At 43.0% G+C, this 21,140-nt stretch overlaps 4 protein-coding genes across 6 annotated transcripts in view; 2 read left to right on the top strand and 2 right to left on the bottom strand.

The window, feature by feature from the left end:
• The window catches only part of igsf21a (immunoglobin superfamily, member 21a), a 163,036-nt gene extending 154,783 nt beyond the window's left edge, over nt 1–8,253 (top strand). For both annotated transcript variants that reach the window (XM_023414009.2, XM_023414010.2), the window contains 3 exons: nt 55–247; nt 3,690–3,728; nt 7,815–8,253. In XM_023414009.2, coding sequence (XP_023269777.1) covers nt 55–247; nt 3,690–3,728; nt 7,815–7,891 — 309 coding nt within the window. In that variant the 3' untranslated portion in view covers nt 7,892–8,253. The remainder of the gene's footprint in view (nt 1–54; nt 248–3,689; nt 3,729–7,814) is intronic.
• A 3,398-nt stretch (nt 8,254–11,651) lies between these two features.
• klhdc7a (kelch domain containing 7A) lies at nt 11,652–14,849 on the top strand. Its single transcript, XM_023414035.2, has one exon. The coding sequence runs from the start codon at nt 11,803–11,805 to the stop codon at nt 14,089–14,091; it is 2,289 nt and encodes a 762-aa protein (XP_023269803.1). The 5' UTR covers nt 11,652–11,802; the 3' UTR covers nt 14,092–14,849.
• Nucleotides 14,850–15,759: 910 nt separating this feature from the next.
• On the bottom strand, nt 15,760–17,797 carry cfap107 (cilia and flagella associated protein 107). The gene is made up of 4 exons (XM_023414017.1): nt 17,638–17,797; nt 16,984–17,094; nt 16,449–16,623; nt 15,760–16,167 (listed from the first exon to the last, which is right to left on the bottom strand). The coding sequence occupies exons 1-4, from the start codon at nt 17,746–17,748 to the stop codon at nt 15,890–15,892; spliced, it is 675 nt and encodes a 224-aa protein (XP_023269785.1). The 5' UTR covers nt 17,749–17,797; the 3' UTR covers nt 15,760–15,889.
• A 392-nt stretch (nt 17,798–18,189) lies between these two features.
• Nucleotides 18,190–21,140, bottom strand: part of aadacl4 (arylacetamide deacetylase-like 4) — a 4,425-nt gene continuing 1,474 nt past the window's right edge. Inside the window, exons 2-5 of one of the 2 annotated variants that reach the window (XM_087175994.1) lie at nt 20,577–20,701; nt 19,969–20,194; nt 19,165–19,228; nt 18,190–19,043 (exon numbers count right to left, since the gene is read on the bottom strand). In XM_087175994.1, coding sequence (XP_087032120.1) covers nt 18,260–19,043; nt 19,165–19,228; nt 19,969–20,194; nt 20,577–20,660 — 1,158 coding nt within the window. In that variant the 5' untranslated portion in view covers nt 20,661–20,701 and the 3' untranslated portion in view covers nt 18,190–18,259. Of the gene's footprint in view, nt 19,044–19,164; nt 19,229–19,968; nt 20,195–20,576; nt 21,057–21,140 lie in introns of those variants that run through there. The other variant, XM_023414070.2, reaches the window with a different exon arrangement.

Genomic DNA, 21,140 nt, shown 5'->3' with positions numbered 1-21,140 from the left:
CCCCTTTCTTTTTCTTTTTCCTCTCCATCCCATCTCGGCGCTGGGTGTTGATAGAATGAGGTGTTCCCAGAGCCTCTTTTCACCTGGACGCGGGTGGGGGGCCGCCTGCTAGATGGCAGCACCGAGCGAGAGGGGAAGGAGCTGATTCTGGAGAGAGTGCCCGCCGAGCTCAACGGCTCCATGTATCGCTGCACGGCCCAGAATCCTCTGGGTTCCACGGATACGCACACTCGCCTCATAGTCTTCGGTATGTACGCTCAGCTCCCCGACATGCTCATCGCCCCGTTCTGGAGTGGCCACTACACTTGCAGTTAAACTGAAATTGGATTCAAGTTTGATTAATTATTTAGAAGATGATGAATATGAAACATTTTTTTTTTTTTGACTGTTCAACTTGGCTCCGCAAGAATTATCTGAAACACTTATACAATTACACAGTTAAATGTCACAGAAAATTATATAATTCTACAAAATTCATTTCATGTATCTACAGTATCTCTGGAAAATACTTAAGAGATTTATGTGACCGCTTTTAGGTATGAATCATTTATGCAGCTAAGTGTGTGATTAATAAGAGATTGTATCTCTAATTGGCTCAACAACACATTCCTTTTAAGGCTGCACTTAGTGAGGATAACTATTCTCTCGCAAGGGATTCAGTGACTATTCCATCAATGGCACGTCTTGTGCTCTCTCACTTAAACACCAACCGCCAGCGGAGGCATCAAAGGCCCATGATGGAATCAAAGGACCTTTGTTGTTGACAGTGTTAGAAAAGCACTTTGTTCAATGGCCAAACCAAAGTAACATGTTCACTGGAACCTGGAAGGTGTTCATTTACTGGTGTTGATGTGGGAGCTGGATTGCTTACAGGCTCTGTTATGTCTGTGTGTGCTGCTCCTCTGGATCTGTTTACCCTGGACACTCGTGGAAGAACTGGGATCTGCTGTTCTGGGCTTCTTCAGAGATCTCTATCGGTGAAGGGTGTTTTAATTAAATGAGTAGTGCTACAGTTAAATTGGTGTTGGCCGCTTCTCCATAAAAGTCACAGTGGCAATCACTTCCAACACGACTTCAGTCTGATGTAAATGATTTTGCATTGACCGAGAGGCTAGAGCACACACACTGTTAAATATGCAGAAATTATTTGTATAAATATGTGTCTTGTCTCTATCTAATGAATTATGAGATTGAAGAACATAAGATTAGTGGTTCCCAACCTTTTTCAGCTTGAAAATCTGTTTGAAAATGTCAGCTGCCCACATCCATAATAATACGGAGGCCAAATAATGCCTTCTTAGAGCTTTTTTTTACTTTAATGCTAACGATCGAACATTCAGGATTGATCTGAAAGCAAGGGAGGCTCAATTTTTCTTTTTTGTTGTTTTGTCGATTCACCATCTGTTTCTTGACTCTCTTTCCTTTTAATCTTGTTGCTAACCAGCTGTCTATTTTAATGCTCCAGTTTTTGCCATGGATATAATTGTTTAGCCACACAATCAGACTGAGATAGCACACAAGTATAAGTTCTTGTCATTGGCTTATCACAGTGATAGACCTTAATATGAGTAAAGAAAAAAAAAAACAATGAAAGGAGTTCTTCATTTTTTATGTTTTTAAAGGTCCTTTCATTTTTATTATACATATACAGATTATTTATTTTTATTTATATTTTTTTTAATTACGTCTTTTCACCAAAGGTGGACTGTTTCGCAAATGATTTGTCGGCCCACTTGCAATACCTTCGCGGGCCACCAGGTTGGGAAGCCCTGAATTAGAGGATCCACTAGTAATAAGGGGGGGGGGGGGGTGAGCCTCTCTCTGCACTCGCAGTGGTCTTTGATTGAGTACAAAATAAGTTTTAAAATCCATAATTGATGCAGACTGTGAGAGAACAGAACACTTCTTCCTTGATGTTATAATTTTCCACCATTGTCCCTCAGCAGTGCTACCAATCCTTCCTGCATACCAGATCTAAAATATTGTACAAGCGTTGCAGCTCTATCCATAATGGCTGTGTCATGTTTGAATAGAGTAATAACGGAACATTCACCTGACAGAGAACTATGTCTGAAAGCCCAGAGGACATTACTATAGATAGACAAAGCCAGCAGTGGTACACATTCCTTGTCTAAAGAGGGCTTTTGACACTTGCACCCTACAGAAGTCAAGTCACGCAAGAGAGAATTTTTTTTTTTTTTTATATAAATGCAGAAATATGTGTGGTGTGCACACGTATGCACTTCAGCCCTGGAGCGCCCTATTAACGTAAATCAGGTCGACACCATTTTCATACTTCATCGACTCTGAAACAAAGGATATTGTATCCATCTTTTCTTTTCTTTTCTTTTTTTTTTTTTTTAAATCCTCCTGCCTGAAACACTTCTGTGAACAGGATTTAATAAAGTATGTCACAAATGTACAAAGTACTGGGCGGGTCTAATAAGAAGCCACTTTAAGGGGAAAGTGCCACTTTAGGGAGGCGTTACCTTGGGAGGCGTTTTGGTAGGAAGAGCACTAATGTCTATTTAACACCCTGATGCACCCTCAGGTGTCATCGGCTACGTGCCTACTATGGCCCATCTGTCTGCTTGTCTCCTTGTAGATTGCTTCCACTCACGCTTAGGGGAAGTAAATGGTGATTAAGTGACCTTGGCACCGTCCCCTGTGGCCTTGAGATGAGACACTTCTCTCTCTGCCGAGGGCGAGGAGATAGAAGTATTTGGGGGCTCTGCTCACTTGGCAAAGTCTTCAATATACATCATCAGGAATAATAGAGTATAATGACAGCTTGGTATAGAGACACACTGTCGACGAGCAGCGCTCACGTCTTGATGATGTACATCTTTAGCCACCCTCAGTGATAATACCCTCTGAGATTACTGCGAAGTGAGTCAGCACTGAGGAGCCAGGCAGTGACACACACAGGCAGACACCCAAACTGCACACACATGCAGAAACAACAAAAGATATGTATGCTTATGCAAATTTCCAGGGGCAGGCAGACACAAGTGTGCATATGCAAAGTGCACACACTAATTTCTCTGTGTTCTCCGAGGAGCTGCTATGGTAATGGTTGCAGTGAGACCAGAGGGACCGGCAAGTTTCACACTGTGCTGCATATGTAGCTTCCACCTTTTCATATGTCAAGTCTACCATCCAAAAATAGCTCACAAAGTGGAATTCAGGGGTTCTGCTAATTCTCCTGCAAGCTCGCCTGCTTCTTCTATTGCAATTACTTTATGCCTCCTGAGAACTGTGGAAATACATTGTTAGAGTGTATTGTGCAGCGTAGACATCGCCACAACTTATTAAAGGTGTAGTCAGTTTTCTCTCCAAACACCTTTCCTCACATTTGTCTGGCCACTGCTGCTGTAGCTGCCCGGTCTCACTGTTGCTAAAAAGTGTCCCGGCTGTTCTGGTGCAGCGCTCTGTGTTCCCACTTCCATTAGCAGGCCCACTCTTTCTCACTGGGGATGTGCCATTTAGCGTGTGCTTCAGGAACTTTGGAGTTCAGCTTCATTAGAAAGCCATAACCTCTGTCAGAGATTACAATTTTTCTCTTTCTCTCTGTCTTTCTTTCTCCTTTTCAGGCTCTTTATCTTCTTATTAATTCCTTCCTTCAGTGAGTCGTTCACTCTCTCAGTAACAAGTACACTGATTGATCGTCTCACTCTTTTTTCCAACAGAAAATCCAAGCATGATGAAAAACACACAGAATCAGAACAGTAAGTATTTCTGCCACAGAAATATACAAATTTGTGTGTGTGTGCGTGTGTTCATTACAATGCATCTCATGATTCCTGCTGTATCACTCGATCATCACATTTCCAGAGACGCTGTATGTAATATGAGAACAAAATGTGACACTGCAGTCTGTTCAGTTAGAGAATTTGTGCAGAAACCTGGCACTGATCAGAGAGGCAAACTCTTTTTTTTTGGGAGGGGGGGAGGGCCTGCGGTTTTAACATTCAACGTATTGACAGGTGGATGTTTCTCATTCTGTCCTGAATGCGTTGCCCCAGATAGACTGCGTGAGAGAGTGATTCAGTCAGGATTCATCTTTGCCGATGTTCAGTAGCAGCGAGCAACAAGCCTCTCCCGGTGACTAACGGAGCCTGTCACTTCTGGTTGAGTGCGAGATTATTGGTGTTTTATATGTGCAGTGGTGGCTCATTTGCGGCTTCTGAGATTATCATATGTAAAGATGAGGAATTGTCAGGAGAAGCCGCAGGGCTGTGACAACAACCTTTCCATCTCTCCCTTTTTTCTGCCACTCCCTCTCTCTTTGTACTTCAATCTTTCTGTCTATTTTCTCTTTCCCTCCTCTCTGACTTTTCATACTTACTTTCCGTCTCCCAGTGCCAACCTCTCTCCCCGTTTCATCCATTTCTGGTAGCTCTTTCCCTTTTTTTGCCACCACCTTATTTCCCTCGCTCTCATTTATTCTGTCTGTCCCCCTTCCATCGCATTTATATTTCCTATTTTCCTCTTCAGCCTGGCTCACAATCTCTGATTTTGATGCAGACTTTCAGGCACTCAAGCTTTATGATCAGTGTAGATTATTCTGCAAAAAAAGATTCAATTCTGGGTAAACAGCCAGTGTCTGGAATCTTGTTAAATGGGCTTCTGGTATATGAACTGGTCCAAGACTCACATAGTCTGAAATCAGAGTGGGATCCTATGGAAATAGGATCTATAGGATGCTATTAACCATAAGAGGAGACACATTAATAGCTCATGTAGATTAGTTCATATAAGCAAACCTGCTGGCTCTATGAAGTGCTATAATGTAGCAGCATGTCGAGATCAATCCACAAAAATGTGCGGTTAATAGTTATTAGTGAAAGACTCCTCCATGTTAGTGATGTGCACTAAATGTAGATTGTAACTTCTGTACCGTGAGGCAATAAAACACCTGTATTCTAATAGTTTTTTTGCAGTGGGTTGTTGTTGATGAACTGGAAAATGTATTGGAATGGTATAATTGCATGGTGTATAATCCCTAGTGCCTATGTGTGACGCCCATGTTTGTCCCAGCGTACAGTGAGAACAGCTTTCCAAGCAGATGGCGAGCCGAGCTGTCTTTAAGCTGAACTGGCCTAGTCAGAGGAGATTTAAACAGTCTTGTAGTCTGACATTGGTGTGTCCCCCCCCACCCCAAATTTTTTTGTCCCTCGTCCTCTCTCTCCCCCTCTCAATGTATTGGTCTCTCATCCTTATCGCTCTTGGATTTTTCTCTCCTCTTCTCTCTCTTCCTCTACCATTCTCACCCCAGCTAGTCGTATCTTAGGGATGCAAAACTGAATATGCAAATGCTATGGTAAGTGCAGGAGCAGGTGTGTCACAGCAAGGACAGAATCAGGTCAGCATGGATGCGCTGACATGCCTTGCATGCAAGTCAAATTGGTGTACAACACGGCCCCAACAGGTCACCACACACACACGTGCCCCTTCGCTTAATGGGTTAGTACCCGACTTCTCGTTCGGTGCGAATGGGAAAGACCACCCCCGTCAGTCAGTCAGAAAACTACGCTTCCCAGTGAGGAGTTATCTTCATTCATCTTTGTCAGATTTCCAATCTCACAGACAACTTGTCAAGCTGCACTGTATGGCAATGAACTGAATTTCAGATGAGTGAAATTGAGGACAAATATGTGACAAGTTTTCTGCCACATTATACTCTACCTGTCGGCCTGAGCTGGTGGTAGTGTCAAAAGTTTGGGGTTTGTCATCTCATTGTGGGAAGCGCATCATCTTGGCTGAGACACGGTTGTGCAATCACAAAGCAAAATTCATTACAACTAAAAAAACGTCCCGACGGATGTAATGCATTCATTGAGTCAAAAATGACAAAACCAAAAGAGCAAGTAATCAAGTAAACTGCATTTTCAACATTTTTTTTTTTTTTTTTTTATATTTTGGCAGACATGGTCGAGCTGTCATTTTGCACAGTGCTATGCGGAATTCTCATTTAAATCGTCTTTCAGAACAGAGGTCAGATCAGAGACGGGAACCAGGTTGGTAGGAGTACAACAGCTGTTACTGGCCACAGCAAAAAAAAAAAATAAAAAATTTAAATTTAATAAAGACAGCAAACTTGTCTTAAAGCGTCTCTGTAGTCATGTAGACACATACAAAAAGAAAGCCTTGTGTTTTCATCTGGCATTTTAGGTCCAACACACCTGAGGCAGAGTCATCCTTTATTAAAAAGAGCATGTTGCCTCAGAAATCAGTCCCAGTAGTCTAAAAAAAAAAAAAAAAAAATCAGGTTGGCAGAAATGCATTGAGGTCTGAGCCAAAAACAGGCAAACAGATGGCTGGGCGACTTGCATCTATGATTGCAGACTGGAAGGGGACCTCAGACGATGATCTTATGGTTGGATGAGCCCATTACAGAATGAAATGAAGTACTTATTGAGAAGATCCACTTGTTATCTAAGGTTGTATGACTTTCACGAACAGAATTGGAATATGTAATATGTTATATAAAATGTCAGATTATATTGTTCTGTGGAGACTTACATTTATGGGAGTTGCGTGAAACCCTGATAGTTTAATTTAAACAGCCCTGGCAAACATGAATATTTTATTCATGATCCAACTCATAATAACAGAACCAACTTTTCTCAGCGTGCAGGAAACGTTGTATCATCCAGACTCATTGGACTGCATCACCTGACAGCTCTAACCACTGCCAGATCAAATTTTGAATCTAATGAGTCCAGCCACACCCCAATGCGGTCAGGCTCAAATTGTGATTGTGATTGTTGGTATAGCCACAGTGTTGGCACAATCTAGACTAACTGTTGGTTATGTCAGCAAAGCCACACCCACAGTCAGTCACAGCTTTCCTCCCACGGCAGCTCCACTTCCACAGTCCTCTCTGTAACATATCCAAGAGAGAGTAACAGGAAACAATAGCAGCAGAAAGCTGGTGTCTCTGCTGATCTCTCCTCTATAATCTAGTATCCCTGCTGTGGGCCTCAGCACAACAAGTTCAAAACATTAAAAAAGAGAAAGAAGCAGGGTTTCACTCCTCATCGCTCCATTTTTATATCTGAAGATTCTTCAAATATGTGGAAACAATGAACTAAACTGCACCAAAATGCATGTAGGGGCTTGGCTGGAGTTGCTGGTGTAGTGGTAGCACTTTGCTGTATATCATCATTGTGCACTTCAAAGAACCCCACAGAGCATATTTCCCATTAATTAAATTAATGTACTGTATAAAAAGAACGGTTGTGTCGGGACCATTATCCTCTCAGAGCAGGACTGCCATCAAATCACCACACTTGTGGTTCAAGAAACAACACTGGAACAACTTACCACACAGTTTGAATAGATACATTGATACATTGAGGTTAAATACACTCACTATTATAAGTCACTTGTATGTTGCAAGTACAGTTAAAGTCTGTCACATTGAAAGATACTATAGTGTAGATCATTAGTAAGAGGTCTGACTATATTTATGTTGTACGTTTTTTTATCATTTTATTTCTTTGTTGTTGACAAATACCAAAATTATGTAACAATACAATATTATTATTCGGCCATGACGAGCACTAGTTTGTGCAAAATATCATAATGCTCAGTCAGGAGTAAACAGAGGCATTGTGGGATACGTTACAGCAACCAATGAAATTATGATATCAGGTTATTTCACTAAATCGCATTCATTGCATTACGAGTTTATGAAAAATGGGATTCATGCATCACAACACTGATTTAGAAATGATGCTGCTGATACGATAAATAGAAGACTGAGGGAACGTGTCCATCTGACCGACTGTTTCTTTGTGTGTTTGTAGATGGAGCCTCCCGCACGGACGTGCTCGGACTGACGTGGATGGCATTTGTCCTCACAGTGACAGTGGAACTGACGTGAAACCGCTCATCCAAGACACTCTCGCACACTTGCCCTTCTTACGCAACATCCACATAATCCACACATGCACACAGAAACACACACAAACACACACTTTCCACAATCCTGCAAGCCTTCTCCAGTCATCAACAAGACCCTCCATGCGTCAGTCGATCAGGAAACAGCGCCATCACGGGATGGCGCTCCACTGTTTTTGTAACAAAATAATAACCAAGATAATGATATCAAAAAGAACAACGTGATGAACATGACAGTTACCACTTCCTATATAGCCCTGCCCAGTTACACCTTTTTTTTGTTTCTTGTCCCACGTCTGCCTGTTGATCAATAAAATCAGTTGATTTGAAACAGAAAAGAAAAAAGCATTTGGATTTTATTTGGAGTCAAAATGTCATTGGTGTTGACTGAAATGTGAAAAGTGGAACTGGCTTAGGCTGCGCCACCATATCAACCGCACCCGTCTGTTACGTGTCCTGGGATGCACCTGAATAGGAACATGCTGATAAAACCACGGGGGAATAAACACAGATGCTCCAAGAGAACATTCTTTTTTTATTAATATACAGGTTTTCCCTTTTTTTTCCCTGATGGCTCGGAATGTACAAGAGGATTTAAACGCAGAGAGAAAACTAGAAAAAAAAAAATCTCCTTTTTGAGTGTATTTTGTGTACATCAGTGTAAATATTGAAAATAATTAAAGAGGTTATATGGGATATGGTGAGGAACGGTTGCTGAGATAGCTGGAGTTTATGCTCATCCACCTTTGTTTGTACTTTCATTCAACACTGTTCTGAGATAATTTGTGGCTGAAAGGACGGAAACATTAACAGACTTTCTGTTTCTCATTTGGGCTTTTTATATCTATATGGCAGGTCTCCAAGGCCAGAATTAAAAAAAAAAAAAAAAAAGAAAAAAAAAAAAAGATCTAACATATGTCTGCTGTTTTGGGGTTGTGGTGCATGTGACGTTTGAAGATTATTTCTCCTTTTGGTGTGTTGCAATTGACAGCAGTGCAACTCATTGTCACTGGCCTGTAATCCAGTTATTTACTTGTGACATACTATTTTAAGTGACCTACATTGTGTACGTTACGTAACTCTTACCCCACGCATTTACAGTACTTGTAGGATCATTTTAGCCGCCATTTACAGGGAGGTGCTCACCTGAGGCAGCGTGTGTAAACAGGGTTGTTGCATTTGTTTCATTTCACCTGTATTAAAATGGAGAGATGATGAAACTCACAAGCCTTGACTTTACTTAAAACACATGTGTTTGACGTGTTCAGCCGTAGATCTGCATCTTCCATCTGTCTCATCCGTTAATGCTCGGTGCAGGTCATATACAGTATCTGATACTGCACACACCTGTGCGTCTAGATTGTTGCAGGGACTGTTAATTTGATGAGAATCTCACCGTATCAGGGAACTTTGAAAGACAGGCCTGCCAATGCCAAGAAGACAGACTTGTTTTCATTCGTCCTCGACTACAGCCAAGTTCCAATAATTACTCTGCTTCAGATATTTCTGATTGTATTGACCCCATCGTGACTTCTGAAGGAGATTCTGACATTGCCGTTAACCCTTTGCAGTTTGTACTCTGTCTCACACATACACGGTGAAGAGTTGCTTAATGCAAAGTAATCCTGCGTTTTTTGGACTTCACAAGAATTGCAATTTAAGCTATTCTAAGGACGCAACATGTATTAAGGGATTAAGGTTTAAACCAGGTGGGAGGTAAGAGCAGAGATTTTTGAAAGCTTAGGTGAATAGAAAGGATAGACCTACTCGTTTGGGATATCGGCTCACCTTGCCAAAGTACAATCCATATTCCAGCATTCCAGCGATGAGAGCTGCATAGCACAAACATTATTAACAGACAGTCCTATGTGCTGTGAATTAATTTTTTTCTTCTTTTTTTTTTTTTTTTTTTTACCAGTGAAGGGAAGCAAAAGGGCGCAAATCCTTGTCCACCCACTGTATAGCATTAACTCAGCTAGCATTTTAATTTGGATTCAAGAGGCACTTTTATGCTTTTTTTTTTTTTTGCTTTTATCACTCACTTCGCATTCAGGGGAGGAAGAGCGGGCCCATCTGCATTTCTGAAAGCATTAGAGAATGTATAAAATTGTCTTTATATGACTTAATCATCGTAACATTAGAAGAAGTGTATCATAGCTGTGTGTGTGTGTGTCTGTGTGTGTGTGTGTATTATAAATGCCATTGACTTAATAGCATGTATGAACACTTAATGTAACTTAAAATTCAGCATTAGTTCAAACTCCTGAATGTGAAACAGTCACTTGTTTCCCTCAGTAGTGATTGTCCTAAATTATAGGGACATGAACGTGAACACAAGAGCAAGCTTTTGTATGCACCTTTCATTCACACATGAAGAAATCGTTCTGTTGTTCTGCTCCTTATAAGTCACTGGAGGCTGGATGAAGTTTAAGCCACTGCAGCTTTATCGGTTATTATTTTTGTTATTATTATTTTTGATAACAGAATTGATGACTGAAATGTGATGGTCACAAACTATTAAGCTTTATTTGTTTTGTGTTGAACTGACCACATGTTTGCTCAGCCATCTCCACAGGACTTATCGGAAAAAAAGAAAAAATACCTGTTGTGCCATCTTTTCTTGTTCAGTCACATGTTGCATGCCTATCATGGATGGCACAAGCAACAAGAGGTGAAAGTGCCTCTCCACAACAATGCACATGGCTGTCAATCATGCTTTTTTTTTCTTCTCAGCAGTGTTCTGAATAGTTCACCTGAGCTTGGCGCTAACGGTGAGGATAAGAAGCTGCCTCTGTGTCCCATCTGTGAATTATTCAGGAGTCAACCACGCTCGCAGAATCCGGTTTCTTTTATGTGGTCTACGGGCTCAGCTATCAGATGACCAAACAGTGCCCATGTCAGCTAGGACACCTGACACACCCTCTCTGTGTGCCTCTCCACGTGATGCACTTTCAAACAGCTCCGCAGAGTGCTGTTAAAATAAACACTGGTCTGTTGTTGACCACACAGTGTGTTATCAGCAACAGAAATGACAGCCTGACAGTGGCAACCGAATGACACGTCTCCCATGTGACAGAGATGTATGTTTGCATCCTGGTATAGTGTATGAAAATGAATGACAGGTTTTTTTTTTCTTATGACACTCTTTCCATCTGGCACTCATCAGGTGCTTTTGTATTATTTGCAGTAATATGTGTTTACAATGCCAAGTGCCATTTTGTTGTCTGAGAGCAATCTTCAGCTTCTTTTTAGTGAGGGTAATTTAAGCATCTGCACTGGCACAGAAAAATGGACCTTTGATCTGTGGCATGGCTGTGCAAACAGATGTATCCTGTTTATTAAGTATTTGATAAATGTCATCTATGATCTCTCCCCACCCCTTATTCAAACCATGTTTCCTCCTGCAGCTCGAGCCGTGTGTTTGAGCAAGTTAAGGAGCATGTTCTATCATAATGTTTTTATGGACATTTTCACAAATTGGCATTATAAAGTATGACCCGAACCACTCCTGTTCACGTAAAAACACAATGCCCATCACAGCAAAAGAGTTAGTTCCAGAGTTCTTAGATGACATTTAGTGTCACATTAGTGATGGGAAAAAGCACGGGTGTGTCAGAAAATTGCATAACCAAATATTGATCTAATGAGTATTTACATATTCTGTGTATGGGTATTGAATTTGCCACAGGTGGTGCATGACCAGTGCCCCGCCTCTACAGGGCTAGGGATGCAAATAGTACCTCTAGAGGTATCATTTTACACTTGATCCTTCGGGTAAAGAGGAGCAGTCATCAGATCACAGCAGCTCTTTTACCATGAAAAGCTGGGTCGTCACAGACAATAACATTCAATAGGATCAGTCAACCAATCGACGCCACCATCGCTGCTACAGCTATGCCCATCGCAGATCTTTTGGGAGTCCAGTTCGACATGCAGCTGCTGTTGAAATTGAGTATTTCTGCGGCTGCAGTGCTGCTGGTGTCTTGGGCCTACAGGTTCTACAGCTCCAGGGACGCACAGGAAATTCAGCCCTGTGTCAAAGACAGCAAAGAGCCGCAAAATGCAACCTGCCAAAACTGCAAGTCGACGCTACCATGTCAGCGCTCACCACAACATGACACCGATGACGGGGGCGAGCAATCCAGACCCTTGCGCACAGACTCAGCCACTGATGACCCGACATCTGACTGCACCAAGGAAACACTGGCAGAAACCCATCCACACCGAGCTGAAAAGGCTGCATTTAGTTTATCATATAGTGACCAAGATATCAGCATGGAAGGAGAGATACTCACTCATCAGACGCAGCCAGTGGTTGCCACCAGTAATATTTCATTTGGATCTGCTTTGAACCTTCCTGATCCAGCAGAGAGTGGAATGGCCTGTACAACGGGACGCCGCTCCCCTTGCTTTTTGCAGAAGCTGGAGGGCAGTGTGGGTGTGGGCAGGGAGTTGAGGCAGGACTTGGAGCGCCAGGGAGCCTACTCCAGCTTCCTCTCCAAGGCAGAGATCAAAGTGGAGGACGCTAACGTGGTGCTGGAAGGAACAGGAGACCAGATTGTGCGCGGAAAGATATATGATTACTATGTTGAGTCTTCGTCTCACTCTATTACAGACTCAAACACTGCGCCGGGTCAGTATGAGAGGAACTCTGAGCCACAGCCAGTGGAATTTGGAAACCATGGCAGCAGGCTAACAGAATCTCCTTCCTCTCTGAGCCCCATCATTATGCGCGATCTGGTTTTACCACAAAGTACTGCTGAGGATCCCTCCTCGCTTGGAAGCCTCAAGCTGAGGCCCCCTGCAAAGCCCGCACTCCTACGCAAGGAGAGCTATCTGTCTGCAGCAGAGCAGTCTGAGCTTTCCATCCCTTTTGTAACTTCAACAGCCTCAACTCCAATGATTCACTCTCTGGCCTCAACCAGCAATGAGTCCATGTCTGTTCGCCCCATGATCAGTCCCTCTACAGAAGGCCCTAATTTGAGGGAGGGGGCTGATCTAGAGACTGTAGCAGGAGCTCTATTTTTACACCTTCCGGCAACAACTCTTGACGGCACAGATATCGAAAGCTTGAAGAGTAAGCTCGATCTGGGTAACTGTTTGGAGACGCTGTACCTGGCCAAAAAATATGGCCAGACGTCTGTGCAGCAAGCAGCCCTTGGGGTCATGTCAGACAACTACCTCCAGGTGCTCAGGGACCCCAACCTTTATGGGCGGCTAATGGCTGGCGAGCGGGAACAAATCCAGAAGCAGAGAATAGGGGGGAGAAGGTTCATCATGGTGGCAGACATGGACCCTCAAGACTGGGCGAGGAACACAGGAGTGCGGACAGCAGAGACAGAGCAGAAGAAGACATCCAGTGCAGTGTACTATTATGATGACTACAAAGACTCCTGGCATACACTCTGCCTTATCCCTCAGGAGGTCATCTCTAAAGCCTGTGCCATGTGCACAATGGATAACTACTTATTTGTGGCAGTGGGCTGCCAAGGCACAGACAGAGAAATGACACCCTCAAAGCGAGTGTTTTGCTACAATCCTCTGACATCAATTTGGAAGGAGATCAGTCCTATGAATGAAGCCAGACCCTGCTGCAAACTGGCAGCACTGGAGGGCTACATCTACGCCATCGGAGGGGAGTGCCTCTCCTCAGTGGAGCGCTACGACCCACGACTGGACAGATGGACATTTGTGGCTCCACTGCCTGATGATACATTTGCTGTGGCACATCACGTCACGGTGTGCAATGGAGAGATTTTTGTTTCCGGGGGAACTCTTAGATATATGCTGCTGCGCTACAGCCCCAAAACCGACACCTGGAGGCCAAGTCTGTTAGTAAGCAGCAAAGACAGAACGGCAGATATGATGGCTGTGGGGAGATTTCTGTATCGATTTGATGTTAACCCACTGCTGGGTGTCAGCGTATACCGCTACCATACGGTGGCCCGGCTGTGGTACGAGTGCAGCACAAAACGGCTCCTGCACTGCCCTGCCTTCCAGTGTGTCACGATGGACAACACAATTTATTGTGTCAGCCGCCAGTTCACCATGAGGTTCGAGGCTGATGAGATCTCCCCCGCTTTCACAGATGAGGATTTGAGTGTCCTCTCTGAGGCGAAGGGCATACTTTTCCCCTTTGTCCTTTCACTCCCTGATAAGAAGCCTCGGCAGACCAGTGTGTAACGAGGATTCAGTTTTCCATTGATGATAAGATTAGGTGGTGATGGAGTGTACCCTGAATCATGCTTTACATCACGTTTCCTGTTGACTGAGTGGGTTTTGCCCCAAATGTTATTGAAAAATTGTAACCACGGTGTCACCCTTTCACAAAGCTTCTGTTTCTTAAAATAATTCATTTTCTTGAACTGGGTATTTGCACAAAGAAATGTGTGTTTCTTATGTCGGACCCTGGCAGTACATGTAAAGTATTAGACGCTTAATGGTAGTCAAACTACTGTTTGCTTAGATTTACGCAGGATGTGCTGCCATGTAAATTGTTTGCTTCTTTGATTTGCCACTCTTTCCTGCCATTAAGTTAGTTTTATATCATTCCAGATGCTTAACCTCTTTAGCTGTGGTGATAATTCATAACTACGTCTCACAGTAAATGAGTGCATTCAACTCTAACACATTACATTTGGGCAATACAGTGATAATCTATCACTGTGCGCCACTGTGTAGGGCACAAATATAACTTACACAGTGGCCTGAATACGACGCAATTATCTACAGTTGCTCTTTAAACATGACAGGATGTAAATGGGTATGTCATGCAATATAAATATGTGAGCTTCCACAAGCATTCATCACAACTTTTGAAAATCTCCCAACACTTGTAGTCGCTCTCCTTTTGCTGGCCCGGAAGAAGTGTGTTTGTTTTAATCTTCACTGAGCAGATTCTTTGTTCATCGCACCACATAAATAAACAACAAAGAAATGTATGCATTTGTCATTCATTGCTTATTAATCCACAATTAGTGAATAATGAGATTAAGCCAAGTGTATATTCTTATTTTTGAAGTGTTGAGAAATTACATTAACAGTAGAAATATGCATAAGAGAGAGATACAAATATTAAATCTCTCATTGTTTGCTCATTTATAACCGAGTCTCTCACTGTACTGTCAGTTAAAGTTCAGGACTTCAGAGACTCACTGACAGGAGAGTCAGGAGAGTGACGTGCTGCTATAGCACCATCATGTGGCTCGGAAGGCAAACGCAGCAGTGCTCTGGGTAAGACATGTTGAGCTTTAGACTTTTCACAGCACTGAGGCGTCATGTGACACACGAGCATCAGCAGAGTACAGTCACTATGTAGCTAACTAACAGCGGGCTTCAGCTGCACTGGAAGGCAGCAGGCAGGCAGGAAAAAATTGAGGCATACGCAGATGGTTGACCATCAAACATAAGCATCTTTGATTCTTCCTAATTAAACACCTAATGGAATGGGAGTTAGACATGTCCCCTCAGACACTGCCTTGGATGACTCATGGCTTCCAGTTTGCCTCAAAACACAGGTCAGCTCTGGCATCAACGCTTGTTTTATTCTTTTTCTTTCACTCTTTCTTTTCTTTTCTTTTTCTCCCCAGAGTATCGAGGGTAATACTGACAAGCCATTCTGAGTTGCAGATATTAAGTGTGCACAGAGAGAGAGAGAGAGAGAATTTGCATGTAATTATTCTCTGGAAGGGTGGACATAATTCATAACCCCCTCCTTTCTCCTTAGTCTTGCACACAGACACACGCATATTCATGTATATAAACATACTCACGACACAACACACAGTAAACCAAAGTACTCCTCACAGCAACATAATGAGAATCATGCTTAATTTTTTTATTTCCTTTTAATTTCCCAAATGGTCTGCTCTGTTAAATTTCTTCCTCCAACCGACTAATAAAAAAAGAGGAAGCACAAAGCAGCGCCACTTTTAACGGAGTTTCTAAATTAACAAGCAGCATGTGAGCCACGTTGTCGTCTCTAAGCCTGTTGTGATGGCGAAAATAGACTGAAAGAATGATCTGGGACTTGCAGCAGCGAGCGCCATCTCAGATCCAGGTCCTTGTTGTTGTGATTGGCTGCATGGAGGTGGCTAGAGAGCATGTGTGAAGCCCTGGCAAAGCGGCTCTGGCAGAAGGCACTAAGTGGGTGCCTCTGGTATGCTGACCTGTATACAGTTGGTGATGAGAGGTGTGACTGCTGCTTTTCCAAACGGCGCTTTGTGGTCTGCAGCAGGCCAACTGAGTTAGTTGGAAAGGCTGGAAAGGAACACAGAGGATAGAAAGTTAACTGCCATGTTACTGCAGCCATTAATTACACTGGTGACTGATTTGGAACAATAAAAGGCATCTGAGGCCACCCAGATTAAATTGTTCATAAGCACAACTGCTGATGTGTTTTGTCCATACAAAATGAAATGTGCTGAAGTATGTTTGCTCTGCACTCAGCAGTGGCTCCTGGATGGTTTAATATATTATTTCCCGTGTATAATTTGTACCTTCAGGCGGTGGTGGCATGGCACTTTAAACTGTGGTCTTACTAGAAATTGGCCGGTCGGACTTCTCAGGCTGCCATGTCAAGCTGTCTGGATGCCAGGGTCGCAGTGTGGGCAAGGCACTGGTGTGCTTACGCCCGTAGCTCTCTTCATACTGCGTGACCAAGTAATGAGAGGATGGTAGGCCATAATGGGCAAATAGCTGCTTGGATGAAAGCCCCTGGAAGACAATATGCACTAGTTTCAACATAGCCTGTATGCATTGGCCTTCACAGGATTAAAATATAGAGGGCATGACCCATTCTTTTACAATAATCTTCAAGAGGCTCATCATGTGACAGCAGCAAATTGCTCTAACTAGCCTTTAAGTGCCCTCTAGGACTGATGATTTTACACATTTACATGACTGCTGAGTCTGACCAGAAACTTGCTTTCATAAAGAGTTTTATCACAGGCCTTTATCTTGGCCCTCAACATTATGCAGAAGTGGCCAAGATCTAGAGAAGAAAGCCCTGACTTGCAGGGTTGTGACAGGCATTCAATTGGTGTTAATGCCATGAATGAGCAGTTAAAGGCTGACCTCAGCTCTCAGCAGGGCAGATCCTCTCTCAGAGACGTCTGGCTCGAAATCCCAGTGGGGCCGGTAGTCTACACGATTGGTGCTGTTGGCTGTCTTTGGCTCCCGAGTGAACTGTGTCGGACAGAGTAAACAGACATTGCAAAGAGGAGTGAGGAGGGGGGGAATATACAGGGACCTGAGCAATGAGCCCAGCGCAAGGATCAGCAAGGCTCACACTTCGCTATCGATCCGCACTGTTGTACAGTATTTCTTAAGTCATTTCTCCTCCTGATCCTGAACCAGCAGCCCATGGCGGAACCTTACGTCAATGCAATTAGTCTCCAGCTTCAGCCTCTCCCACCAGGAGGCTGTGCTGATGTAGCTGAACGGAGGCTGCCTAATCACTTTGCTATAGATTTGACTACCAACTGAGGTGTTACAAAACCTTTGGCAGGCTGCCATTGGTGTGGCATTATGTTTCTGATCTGCAGCATGAAAAGGCACTGATACTCTGTGTTCTAACTTTCAATTGAAGTTGTACGCTTAAATGAGAACATCTTATTTTGATACTGTCGCCATAAAAGAGTCTGTCCCCTATTCACGACCCACTGTCTTGTGATATTGTTGTACAGTGGATAAAAAGTAAAATGGACAATAAGCACACAAAATGCCTACCTGAAGTCTGTCCTCTGCCCAGTTGCCTAAAAGCACTTTGTTTCCATATTTCTTCTCTATCCTCCATCCGGTTTGAGCCCATTTATCCTGCAGCAGCCCCGTTTGGTTCATACTTCACCTGGTGTCAAACACACCTAACCAGGGAAATCTGAAGCCCTGTTAGAACACAGTTACCTCGTCAAACACGTAGCGTGTAGGTGCATTCACCTGGCCCCACGATGGCTTAGGCAGTGGATGGGAAATAGAAGAGCTCTGTTTCCATGGATACAGCAAACACTGAAAGGAAAGGCAAGCAGAGGATCCTGGAAGCAAACGGGAGATGTCTTACATCTGTGCTCAAAAGAAATACATCCCTTAAGGCTAGGGCATGACATTTACCTCTTAGCAGTATACTCTATATTGTTAAAATAGTGCCAGAAATTGTTTCCAGACTTTGTCTTAGGGCTACTTTTCATTTTTGGAAAAAAAAAACAGGTTTTGTTTATTGATTTTTGAGGGTTTTTTTGTCTTGTGTGAACAGTACACTTTTAATGAAGAAGAACACTCTGCCGCTGGAGGGCAAGTTTTGTTTATTAAAATGTAAGACACGATAGAAGTACAATCATGATGCTATTTATTGTCTTCACAGTGTTTTCACATAGTTAACAACGCTATCCACAGCCTGTAGTGCAGAGGGAAATGTGAGCCAGCCTTGGTTAAAAAAGTTCATCATGCCGTGAAAACCATCTGTCACATGTTGCCAAGTGACATCTTTTTTCAGGTCCAGCAACCGTTTCTTGTAAAGTATCCCATCGTCCCTCAGGACATCATACTCACAGGTGAGAATGAAGGCGGGCGGGGTTTTCTGAATGACCGAATCATCTGCCAGTAAAGGTGAGACCTCGGGTTCCAAACCAGCTTTGATTGTGTGGTAGACCTCCCCATCATATTCTGGGGCTGGGTGCTCACAGAAGCCCCGTGCGAGGCACTCGGGAGGCAAGTTGGACGGGGAGAGCCACGTCTCGTAGCGTGGCCTGAGCTCAGTGGGGACATGGTTGCCTTCCAGCACGTCTTGGCACACGGACATGTCCCCATTGAGGTACTGCAGGAAATAGAACGCCATCCGGCCACGAAACAATATGGGCACAGCATGATTTTGCTGGTATGAGGGCAGGTTGAAATCTGCCATCTGCAGGGCTGGGTAGATGAGGACCTGAGCGCAGGGGAATGGCAGATGTCCGTCCTCTCTCCTCGCCAGCCTTTGGCACAGTGCTGCTGCCAGGTTAGCCCCAGTGCTGTCCCCTCCGACTGCCACTCTGCGAGAGTCCACGCTGAACTCTGCCTCAGCAACAGACAGGAAGTGACACGTCGCTGTCTCACAATCGTCCAGCTGGACAGGGTACCTGTGCTCAGGGGCTAATCGGTACCTAAGAGGGGTGAGATGGAAGACGCGGGGGGGGGGGCACAATATGTTGAATTCTGGCGATGTGGTAGACAAAATACACTAGGTCTTGGATATTTCTGTGTATTGTGGAAAAGTTTGCGTACCCAACAGAAACAACAGTGGTGTCAGACTCCATGGCGATGTGCCGACAGACTTCATCAACAGAATCTGCTCAGTATTAGCAGGACATCAGGATATCACAGTTAACAATGTTATGGTCTTGTTGAGGTAACCACAACAGAATTATCACAGACAGAACATGACAATTTGTATTTCTCTTTCTACCTACACTGATCTCCTTTTTGGTATTCAGACAGCATATTATATAAGAAATTCACGGATTCAATAAACATTAACTTATATTCAGAGATGGAAAGTACATTTAAGTAGAATTTGGTAGTTCATTTCCAAAGTAAAACATTGTATTTTTACTTGTTGCTTGGGTGGCTTGTAGTTACTGGTTACTTTTCAGATGGATACTTAACATTCAAAAATATTCAAAATGATGTTATGAGTTGTTAAAGCTCAAACTGCTCAACAGTATATAAATTAGCCACACTTGAACACCACCTGGACACAATACAGCATGATATCAAAATATAGTGTAGTAATAGGAAAAAAATAAACCACAAGTGTGTGTGTTACTTGCCACACACTTAACCCATTTCTCTTTTTGAAAGAAAAAATGTTAATACACCAGTAATTTTAAGGCCCAATCTGTGATGCAAAAGGCTGGACCACCTGTCCACCACCAAAATTTACCCACAGAGGATTAACTTTCTATTTTCCCCAGGAAAACAGGTCTACATGTTCAAATAATTACTAATTGAAGCTTTGAATGCAGGACATTAAAATGTAATTGGATATTATGCTTTTATTTTAATTTAAATGATGTGAACATTGTGTACCTATACTGCCCAGCACCCATCCTCCTCCATGGAAATACACCAGAGCTCTTCTCAAGCCGTCACAAACAGTGGTGGGTTCATAGACTCGCACTGGCACTTCAGAAAACGTCAGGTCCTTCACTCGCAGAGCCGCAGGAACTGGATTTAAGCAAGTCAGAAAACAGGACACGAACCATCGGATAAAGCTGACTTGGTGACAAATGCCCAGACGATGCAGGATCCGGCCCTGGAAGGAGAGGAATCACAGACTTACCTCAAGTGGTAGACAATGTTAAAGTGAAAGTTATTCTCTCAGAGAAACCATGTTTACTATGACAACATCAAAGTAAGGGAACACACGACCTTGCCTTTCTTGCATCTTTGTTAGACTTGATTTCTTATCTAAAGTTTCTCTGATCGGAGCTTTATCAGTTGCTGGAGGACAAAGAAAGGACAGCCATCTTTGACAAAGCACTAGAAGAGTATAGTTTTTTTTTAATCTTTCACTAGCAGAGGCATTTTCCTTTACACTAAGAAATAAAATAATTATTTAAGTTAAAAAAAAAAAAACATTCAGGAAACATAAAATAATAAGCACTAACAAATCCATAGATAAAGTAGTTACTCACCACAATTGCCATGCCAACAAACAAGCCATGAACCATGTGCAGTTTCCCACTATTTGCAACCCCACGAGGAATGTCTGAATTCATCAGCTCAGAGTACACAAGTCCAATTACCAGAAGGAGGAAGGCTGCAACAAGAGCAGCAAAGCCAATTATTAAAATTGCCCAGCCGATGTCCATGGTGTTGCTGGTCTGCTCCGCTGAAGGTAAGTCATTAAGAGTAAATGTTTTATCTACCTGCTTTCAGCCTCTTTCCACCCCTCCCACATCCGCATGCAATGTATTCTGACCTTGGTTTCACTTAATGACATGTTTGGCTGCCTGTTGCCCTAGAAAATAATTATATTCCTCAACATATTTTATGGTTGTGTAGTCAAAGTAATTACATGTTTCCCAAAGAAACCAAGTTGTTTCACTGCAGAAAATTGCACAAAATATTTTTATGTTAATGGAGCAGTACAATTACTCGTACGTTTCCATAGTACCCATTAAGTTGCCTTTCAAAGCCAAGCATTTTTTTTTTTTTTTTTTTACAAATATCTGAAGGATGTTGTGCTTTTTTTTTTT

This window comes from Seriola lalandi, unplaced genomic scaffold, assembly GCF_002814215.2.
Source record: "Seriola lalandi dorsalis isolate HSWRI2012SDOR001 ecotype SW California unplaced genomic scaffold, Sedor1 jcf7180002054520, whole genome shotgun sequence".
NCBI lineage: Eukaryota > Metazoa > Chordata > Actinopteri > Carangiformes > Carangidae > Seriola > Seriola lalandi.
The sequence above is the reverse complement of the archived record's forward strand: the minus strand, read 5'-3'. Positions and strand labels throughout refer to the sequence as shown.

Bases quoted from the DNA above. Each gene is read 5' to 3' on its own strand.
- cfap107 (XM_023414017.1), bottom strand. From the start codon at position 17,748: ATGAACCAAACGGGGCTGCTGCAGGATAAATGGGCTCAAACCGGATGG. The intron at 17,095-17,637 runs GTAGGCATTTTG...TGTCCGACACAG, and splicing joins GGGCAGAGGACAGACTTCAG to TTCACTCGGGAGCCAAAGAC. The intron at 16,624-16,983 runs GTCAGCCTTTAA...ATTGTCTTCCAG, and splicing joins CTGCCCTGCTGAGAGCTGAG to GGGCTTTCATCCAAGCAGCT.
- klhdc7a (XM_023414035.2), top strand. From the start codon at position 11,803: ATGCCCATCGCAGATCTTTTGGGAGTCCAGTTCGACATGCAGCTGCTG.